Raw genomic sequence first — 8,535 nt, 5'->3', positions numbered from 1 at the left:
AAATAAACAACAACAACAACAGCAACAGCAACAAGAACAAGAACAAGAACAAGAGAAAATGAATTGGGGGAAAAAGGCACGGTGCGAAGGCGCGCGCCACACGCAGGCGGCAAGAGGAAGGGAGGGAAGGCTATAGATGTAGAACTGTGGCACCGGTGCATGCGTGCGGGGCAATCCCCTCCCCCTCCCGCGCAGGAAGGAAGCCAGGAGCCCAGCGAAGGGATGACTGAACAACCGCCCGCACCGCTCAGTCGTTATTCATGAGTCGGTTGGCCTCCATGACTTTCACCGTCATCGACTCTTTCGCCGCGTCGCCCAACTTCGGCACCCCGCGCAGGTACAAGTGATCGCCCTCGTCAATTGGGCACAACGCACGCAACGCAAAGAAGCCGCGGTCCCCCGTCCCTTGCGAGAGCTGCGCCTCCATCGCCCGCCCCTCCTCCTCGGAAAGAAACAGCTCGCGGCACTGCTGCGCCAGTGCCCCCGGGCACCGCCCGTCGTAGGGAAAGTACTCCACGACGGTGTTGTGGGTGTCATCCTCCATCTGCGGCACGGCATCCACAAGCGGGATGAGAGTGGGGACAAACATGTCGTCGGCCTTCGTCTTGAAGAAGTTTGTGCCGGGAATAAAGAGGCGGATAGCCGCGGCCTCAATGGGCACGGCGCGAAGGTGCAGCGCGGCAAAGCTGCGGAAGAGGTTCTCCAGGAATACCTCCGGGTCCTCGCAGGCGTCGGTGGCCATTTCAGAGAGGTAGTGGTCCACCAACCCGCTCTCCTCGCCGCGCTCCTTCGACATGCCGTTTGCGATGCCGTCTCGCCCCCGTGTGTCTTCCAGCAGCCATCGTACGTACGGCGTGAAGCTGCTCTCCTCCAGCGAGGCGATGCGGCACATCCAGCCGGCGGTGACCAACTCCGCCATGGAGGCCCCGCGTAGAAACTTGCAGCGCTCGTCGTAGTTCATCCAGTTCACCTCCAGTGGGAAGTTGTGTGTGGCGGCGGCGCCGTTGAGGTTGTACATCTCCCTCGCGACGACCAGGAAGTTGAAGCAGGCGGAGTGCGGGCAGGTGATGATCGCCTGACCGGGGCGCAAGTGCCGCGCGGCCCGCAGACACCGTGCGTAGTGCATGGAAGACACCACCTTCACATTCTTGTGCCCCCGCACGTAATTCGCCTTGCACCACAGACGAAAGGCGTCGACGGTCTCCTGCTGGTACAGCCACGTGCCCACCTCCTTCAGCATGCGCGGGACCTTCGTGGTGTCCCGGTGCACCGGGAATGCGAGACGCAGGGGAGGCGAAACGTGAAACATGCGCCGCGAGCCACACCTGCTTGCGGACAAAATGAAAGCAGAGAATGTAGAAAAAAAAGAAGAAAGAAGAAAGAAAAGGGGAAAAAAGTAAGACATAGAAAATACAGAAGGAAAAACAAACAAAAAGCAGAAAGAAAGTTCTGCTTGTTGATGATTATTTTTTTTAAGCCGCGTGAAAAGGAGGGAGGGTCTGCAAGCACATATTACGACAAGGGAGACACAAGCAAAGAGCAAAGTCCTCGAGGCGGCGGCAGTAGTAGTGTAGTTCCCAAGAATGCCCCTCTCTCCGTCTCTCCCACTCCACACACGCAAACACGTGGGAGAGGGGGAGGAAGAGAAAGGCATACATATACATATAATGATACTGATGTCATGTGTTCTTCTTCTAGTTGTTGCTGTTGCTGTTGCTGCTGTTGTTTTCTCGTTACTCGCCCGCCCCCTCCCTCTATACATGAACCTCAGAGACAGGACGCCAGAAAAAGCGGCGACACCCCATAAACACCGGGGGGAACAGTGGTTTTTTTTTCTTTTTCTTTTTTCTTCTTGTTTCTCTTTACTGCTGTTGTTTGGCTTCTTTGAAAAAGCGTGAGAGGAAAATGCAGGTGTGCCCCCAGCTTCTACTGTTGTGTGATGGGCGGAAACGTGCAGGAGACTGGCGTGCGACGGGCTGCCGCCAGCGCCTGCTGCGCAGACTCCACAAAAGCCCGCAGCTGCCGAATCTCGGTGCGGTTTTCATCCAGCTCCTTAGGCAGCTCCAGTCGTTTCTTCGATGCGAGCAGGCTGCTAGAGGCGGCATTAAGGCGGGAGGAGGAGTTGGCCCCCTTCTTGGACTGATCTGGCCGGGCACGCCGCTTTGCCTCGTCCGCGGCCGCCACGGAGAGGTTGCGCAGGTCCACGAGCTCCGCACGCAGTTCGTGAATCTCGCGGATTAGCGCGAGGTTCTCCACCATCATCGTCGAGACCTCCGTACGGTGCTGCTCCTGGTCCGCCTTGCACTTGCGCCGCAGGGCCTCTACGGAGGTGCTCAGGTACTCCAGCTGCGACTTAAACTCCCCCTTAATCTCCGGATCCACCTGCGCGGTGCGGTGGCCATCGCGGCCGACGACGTACCGCTGGTACAAGCGCTCCACGACGTCCCGCAGCCGCGCGGGGTCCTGCATGGCCGGTGCAAGCTCGCCGACGTCCGTCTTGACGCGGCTCTTGTACGTCTCAAAGTCCTTCATGTGGTTCAGCGCCTGTTTTATCTGCTGCTGCTGCTGTGCGAGATCTGCCTTTAGCCCCTCGATGCTCTGCCGCAGGGTGATGTTGTTTTGGTGCAGGCTCTCCAGCTCTACGTTCTTCTCGCTTATGCGCTGGTGCTCCCGCGCAATCTCCCGCTGCCGCGGCTCCATTTGTGACTTGAGCTGGCGAATGCGGTAGTCAAGGACAAACTTGTGCTTTTCGAGCTCCTGGTTCTGCTTCTTCAGGTCGTAAATCCGCTTCTCCTTCTCGCCAATGACGGCGTCGCGCTCCTCGATGTCCTGGTGCAGCTGCGCCATGTGCTGATTCAGCTCCCCCAGCTGCGCCATCAGCGCCGTCTTGGCGCTCTCTAGCACACTCAGCTCGTTGTTGTGCACCTCCGCCTCCTTCTCCATGCGCAGGGCGTTCTTGCGCATGATGGCGCTCTCCCCCTTCATGCGCAGGTACTGCTCGCGAATGGCCTCAAGATCGCGCCGGTTGCGATCCCGAATGCCCTCCAGCTCCGCATCCGTGTCGAGCTCGAGGCGCCGCCGCGACTCCACGTTTGTCTCCTTCGCACGTTGCACCTGGCGTTTCAGTTTCTGCAGACCCTCCTTGCGCTTTGCGACGACGTCGTTGAAGCGCTCCTCGTCCTCGCGCCGCTCCCGCTCCATCTGCGCCTCCAGCTCCATCACCTCCTGGGCGAACTTGCTCTTGCTTCCGTCCAGCCGGTGCTGCAGCTCCGTGCACTCGTCCTCCAGCCGCTGCACCTCCGCCTGCCCTGCCCGCTCGAGCTCCTCCAGCAGCGGGGCGGCCTCCGCCTCCTTCTCGAGCCGCACCGCGACGAAGGAGCGCTCCTGCTCCGCCTTGGTGTTCCACAGCGCGGCGTACTCCGCCTCGAGGACGGCCACTTCATTCTTGAACTCCTCCGCCCGCTCTCGCAGCCGCGTATTTTGCTCGTGGCTGCGCCGCTTCTCCTCGCCCTCGATCTCCGTCCTGAGTTTCGCTGCGGTGTGTGTGAGGCTCTCAATGGTGATCTGGCGGTCCTCCACGTCGGAGGCCAGCACGAGGACCTCGTCGCCGTAGTAGCCCGTGTCCCGCTGCGGGGGGCGGCCGTCCTCCCGCACGTCAATGACAAACAACGTCCCATCATCGCTGACGGAGTAGATGGTGCTCTCGTCGTAGGAGAGCGCCATGCGGGTGACTTTGCCGATGTGCGCCACGATGGGCACCTCCTGCACCCCAAACTGCAGCGGGAAGTTCATAAACTTAATGGAGCCGTCATCCATGCCGCCGAACAGCAGTCGCTGCTTTGGCGAAACTAGAAGCGTTGTGAGTGCGTTCTCGCGGAACTCGTAGTCCGTCGCATTTGCCGCGTTGGGGGCCTCCGTGGAGCCGAAGCGGTCAATCTCCCGCAGCATCGATTTGCACTGTATCTCCGCCGCCGAGGAGGCCGGGTCGCCCACCGCCCACAGGGTCTTATCATCGGCCGCAATAACTTGGTATTGGTAGCGTTTGTCGGGGTGCTCGCCGTCCTTGCGCATCTCACTCACGCTCCAGTTGATGATGAGTCCGTCGAGGGAGCAGGAGACGAGGCCGTTGTCTGTGGGGTACGGGGAGGTGGCGGCCCACTGAAAGCCGCTGATCTTTTGCGGGTGACCCCGCAGCTGTCCATGGGCGTCGCACGTCAGTGCGTTGTACAGGTGGATCAGGTTGCCGTGCGCCAAGGCAAAGTACTTTCCCCCCACGGAAAACTTCACGTCGGACACGTTGCGAAGGTTCAGCACGCGGTGCTCGTGGAGGCAGTTCCAGAGGACACTCATCACGCGAACCTTGTCCGGGAAGCAGACCACCACGTAGAGTCCGTTGGGGTGAATGCTCACAGGGCCTGGGGAGGTGGAGAAGTACTGGCACATCTCTAGTCGATGCGTACTGGTGTTCCAGATGCGCACGCTCTTGTCTACGCCGGAGGTCACCAAAAACGGTCGTCGCACGCTGCAGTCCACGCCGACAATGCCACCCACGTGAAACGACTGACAAATAGGCAACAACGTCGGGGGTTCCTGGCTCGAGCGTTTCCCCCACGGCTGGGAAAAGTTAAAGGCAAGAATTTGACCTGAGTGCGTCACTAATGCCATGGTCTCCTCCAGTTGGTCCAGCGACAGACGCACCACGCTGTTTTCCCGGCGCGGATCTATGCGTGCCGCCTCTTGCAGCTCCGTCTTGGGGCGCGCCTCCCTCGCCGGGGAGGCGGCAACTATTTGCGTCACCCCCGTGTTCACCTGAAAGAGGGGTTTGTGGCCTTTTGCCGTCGACGACCGCGGAGAACCGGCGTCGGCCGCCGCCGCCACCGCTGCAGCAGCAGCAGCAGCAGGAGCCGCCGCCGCCGCCGCCGCGGTCGTCAGGGGCGGCAGGGAGTCCTTGTTATTATCGGTATCTGCCTTGCTGTGCATCTCCTCCTCCGTCGGCACCGGCACATTGTAGAGAATGGCGTACTCGCAGTCTGTCCCGCCGCAATTTTGGTAAATGGCGACGGTGCCTTGGTCGCTGCCGGCGATAAACCCCGCCTTGCTGGGGACAAGCGACAGCACCGTCGGGTTCGTCAGCTGGGCCCGCGTGGAGGGGGGCACGGGCAGCAGGCGCCTGTACACGCCGCGCTCAACAACCATCAGCTCCCCAGTCTGCGTGGAGGCCACGAGACGGTCGCCCGTGACCCACGCGTGCGTCAGGAAGTTCGACGCGTGTTCGAGGTCGTAGCCGATGGAGGGCTGCGTCTGCAGCACCCCGTCCACGTAGCGGTAGAAGCGCATCGTCCCCAGCCCTGAGACCGCGATCAGGAGTGGGTCCTGCGGGCAAATCGTCACGCATGAAACGGGCGGAGGGGCGGCCGCCGCCGCCCCGTGCAGCTCCCTCGTGTGCGAGTCCTGCAGGACGGAGTCGTGGCTGTCGCCCAGCTTGAAGTCGGCGACCACGGAGGTGGAGGCGAGCGGCTTGGAGCGCTCCCAGTTCCAGTAGAAGAGCTTCCACTGCGGTCCACCCCCCTGCGTCGCCAGGTGCCGCCCGTCCACGCTAAAGTCCATCGCCACGAAGCGGTCGCTCCCCAAGTCCTGCACGCTCAGCGTCTTGCGCCGCTTCCGCGGGACCGAGTCGATGATTTGGATCTGCGGCGTCAGCCCGCCCTCGGCGATGGCGATGAACTTCTTGTTGGCGCTCACCGCCAGCGCGGTCAGGCCGCTGCTGTGCACGCCGGTCTCAAAAAAGCGCTGGGTGTTGCTGTTGAGGTTGTGCACCGCCACCGTCTTCCCGACGGGGTACAGCAGCGTCCCCTCCTCCACCCAACTCAGGCAGCCGTAGACGTCGGGGCGGATGCCAAACGCGTGCCGCTTCACAAGCGTACGCCCGGCCCCCTCCTTTGGCTCCATCCACGCGGCAAAGCGAAGGAAGAAGAAGAAGCGAAAATAAAAAAAAAAGATCTCGCCCTTTCTCTCTCTATGCGTATGCGTATGTGTGTGTGTGTGTGTGTGCGGAGACGCGTGCGGGTGAGAAGCAGAAGGGGGGAAAGAAGAAGAAGAAGAAAAAATAATCATAATTAAACCGTGCGAGACAAAAGCGGGCGTCTTTCCGTGCAGCGCATGCGTAGAAGATAACACTCTACTGCGACTCCCACCACTCCACGCGGCCTCGGCCCTGCCTCCTCTCTCTCTCTCTCTCACTCACACACACCGGCACCAACGGCGTGGCACAGCTATCGCCTGCCCACGCGCACACGCGTGCTACCTCTGCGTACAACTGTGAACAACGGCAACGAAAAACAAAAATAAAACAAATAATACCCGCGAGTTTGCGAGAAGCCCTCCTCTGTGTCACTCAGTTTCCTCAGAGAGAGGTGGCATCATGCCCCGCCCTGTGAGACAGAAAGCACGCCAGCTACACCCAAGTGCATGCGTGCACGAGAGAGTCGTCAACGTCGCCCCTTCAAAGGGCCCTCATGTAACGTTTCCCTCGCATCGCATAATCGCCGCCAAAACAGACGTACAGATAAATAAATATCCCTCTGCCGCACGTTACCCTCTTCTGTCCGCACCTGCAGCAGCCCGGTACTTGCCCCCGACAAAGTAAAAGACACCCCGCGCCAACTCATCCGGCAACTGTCTGAATGCCAAATGGCACGGAATCTCCTTAATTTCCTTGTTGCGGTGCTTGGCGTCGGCGAGGTACTCCTGCACAGGCCGCCCCGACTCCTGCAGGTCCTGAAGAATTTGCCTCAGGGTGCGCATGGCGTGGTCCTTGGGGGGGTAGTCCTGGCCGTTGTCCATGTACTCCCCACGCACAAAGTCCTCCACAAGGATGGCGTTGGCGTTGCAGTTGCGCACGCTCAGTGGGCGGTTCTCCACGATGAGGGTGTCCTCCAGCGGGCGCTTCAGCCAGAGCACGTTCTTCTCGTAGTAGTTGTCCCGGGTGAACCAGTCACGGTGGCGCACAATGTACTGCGACACACGTATCCCGCCGGGGTCAATCACGTTCAGCACCTGCCGCATGTACCGCTCGCTGCAGCCCGACCACAGCACCACCTCCGCGTCAATGGCGGCGAGGTAGTCGAGCAGCTCCGCCAGGTACGGCCGCACCACCATGCCGGCCTTCATGCGGAAGGCCTTGTCACCGTACGACACGATCGTCTCGTCGACGTCGAGCACGACCGTCAGCCGGCTGCGGTACGCCTTCTTCTTGGGGCCGAGGAGCCCAAGCGCCTCCTTCTGCTGCTCCTGCAGCCGCCACAGCTTTGCCCCCGCCGCGGCCATCACGACGACGGTGCCGAATAAGTAATACCGCACCCCGCGATCCTTCAGCATCCGACGCCAGTACTCCCGGAGCCGCTTGGCGCCGTAAAAACGGTCGTCGGTGTGCCCACTCCACGCATTCTCCTTGTTGGCGTACATGTGAACGCCGGACTGCGCACGCGCGAAGACGCCTCCGCCCGAGGCGGCCTTTTTACTCTTTGACGGCAGTGCCGTGTTGTACGGGCGGCACGACGCCATCCATGTGCCGCAGGCCCCGGCCGAGGCGCGGCGCGGCAGCCGCCGCCAGCACGCACGGTACAGCATTGCCCCACACGCCGGGGCGACGAGGGACCAGCGAAAAACAACAACAACACACACACACAAAAAAAAACAGGCAACCGCCCCGCCTTCACTATTGCGGGGGCGGTGGGAGGACGCACGTGCGGGAAAGAAGAAAAAAAAAAAAAGTAGTGGGCCAGAACCAGAAAGTGAGAGAAAAGCGATGCAGCAACGCCTCTCACCCCCTTCACTCCTCAGTTCCTCCCCTGAGGCACACACCCACACACTCACGCAAGCACGCGCGCATGATAACGAGGCAAAGCGGGGCGCAGGACCGTCCTCACACGTCCACGTCGATTATCACCGCCTCACTTCACTGTTTTTCTTTTCTTTTCTTTTTCGTTGCGTCTCTGCTTTGCGTCTGGGGCAGCCGTCGTCGTCTGCCTACGCCACCGCCAGGCAGCGAGGCAGGTGAGGCCGTTTACCACGTAGGTGGAGCAGCACACAAGGCATAGGTCGCGCAGAACGACGGTCAGGAGAAAAAACAGTCCCAGCGAGGCCACGCAGCTTGCGGCGCTCATGACGAAAATCAGCGTCGGGGAGCGGCAGGCGGCGAGCTCCAGCAGGTAGAAGAGCATCCCCAGCGCCGCGTTGGACACGGGCGGCAGCCCAATGAACTGCGTCAGCGAGCCCTGCGCGGAGGAGAAGACGCGCGTGCAGGAGAATGCGCCGACGTCGCAGTAGGCACGGTAGGCTTCGCCCAACTCCTTGGCCCTGGCAAAGCGACGCTCCACGTGGTAGGCGTAGCCAGAAAGAAGAAAGCCCAGCATCACCAGCACGGGCAGGAGACGCGACACGCGCGACATGATGTTGCCGACGCCTCCTGCTTGCTTGCGTCTTATTCCCTCCCTCCTTCCTTCTTTGCTGTTTTCTTTCCTCCCCCCTGCGTCG

The 8,535-nt window shown here is 61.0% G+C and overlaps 4 protein-coding genes across 4 annotated transcripts, besides 11 other annotated features; all 4 read right to left on the bottom strand.

Annotated features, from left to right (window-relative positions):
• Positions 1-5: 5 nt before the first annotated feature.
• Positions 6-27: a microsatellite.
• Positions 28-29: 2 nt separating this feature from the next.
• Positions 30-54: a microsatellite.
• Positions 55-247: 193 nt separating this feature from the next.
• Positions 248-1,309, bottom strand: Tco025E_07386 (uncharacterized protein; the record flags this gene model as incomplete). Its single annotated transcript, XM_029374252.1, has 1 exon — positions 248-1,309. The coding sequence occupies one exon, from the start codon at positions 1,307-1,309 to the stop codon at positions 248-250; it is 1,062 nt and encodes a 353-aa protein (XP_029225645.1).
• Positions 1,310-1,342: 33 nt separating this feature from the next.
• Positions 1,343-1,445: a microsatellite.
• A 239-nt stretch (positions 1,446-1,684) lies between these two features.
• Positions 1,685-1,735: a microsatellite.
• Positions 1,736-1,826: 91 nt separating this feature from the next.
• Positions 1,827-1,864: a sequence feature (A-rich).
• Positions 1,865-1,926: 62 nt separating this feature from the next.
• Positions 1,927-5,949, bottom strand: Tco025E_07385 (WD repeat domain 65; the record flags this gene model as incomplete). The annotated part of the gene is made up of 1 exon (XM_029374251.1): positions 1,927-5,949. The coding sequence occupies one exon, from the start codon at positions 5,947-5,949 to the stop codon at positions 1,927-1,929; it is 4,023 nt and encodes a 1,340-aa protein (XP_029225644.1).
• Positions 5,950-6,019: 70 nt separating this feature from the next.
• Positions 6,020-6,069: a microsatellite.
• Positions 6,070-6,106: a microsatellite.
• A 112-nt stretch (positions 6,107-6,218) lies between these two features.
• Positions 6,219-6,242: a microsatellite.
• A 349-nt stretch (positions 6,243-6,591) lies between these two features.
• Tco025E_07384 (nuclear lim interactor-interacting factor) lies at positions 6,592-7,629 on the bottom strand (the record flags this gene model as incomplete). Its single annotated transcript, XM_029374250.1, has 1 exon — positions 6,592-7,629. The coding sequence occupies one exon, from the start codon at positions 7,627-7,629 to the stop codon at positions 6,592-6,594; it is 1,038 nt and encodes a 345-aa protein (XP_029225643.1).
• A 33-nt stretch (positions 7,630-7,662) lies between these two features.
• Positions 7,663-7,698: a microsatellite.
• A 157-nt stretch (positions 7,699-7,855) lies between these two features.
• Positions 7,856-7,890: a microsatellite.
• A 62-nt stretch (positions 7,891-7,952) lies between these two features.
• Tco025E_07383 (vitamin-K-epoxide reductase (warfarin-sensitive)) lies at positions 7,953-8,450 on the bottom strand (the record flags this gene model as incomplete). The annotated part of the gene is made up of 1 exon (XM_029374249.1): positions 7,953-8,450. The coding sequence occupies one exon, from the start codon at positions 8,448-8,450 to the stop codon at positions 7,953-7,955; it is 498 nt and encodes a 165-aa protein (XP_029225642.1).
• Positions 8,451-8,485: 35 nt separating this feature from the next.
• Positions 8,486-8,525: a sequence feature (GA-rich).
• Between the last annotated feature and the right edge of the window lie 10 nt (positions 8,526-8,535).

This window comes from Trypanosoma conorhini (assembly GCF_003719485.1).
Source record: "Trypanosoma conorhini strain 025E chromosome Unknown Tco_14.4_contig_00566, whole genome shotgun sequence".
Classification (NCBI taxonomy): domain Eukaryota; phylum Euglenozoa; class Kinetoplastea; order Trypanosomatida; family Trypanosomatidae; genus Trypanosoma; species Trypanosoma conorhini.
Note: the sequence above shows the minus strand (reverse complement) of the source record. Positions and strands in the feature narration are given on the sequence as shown.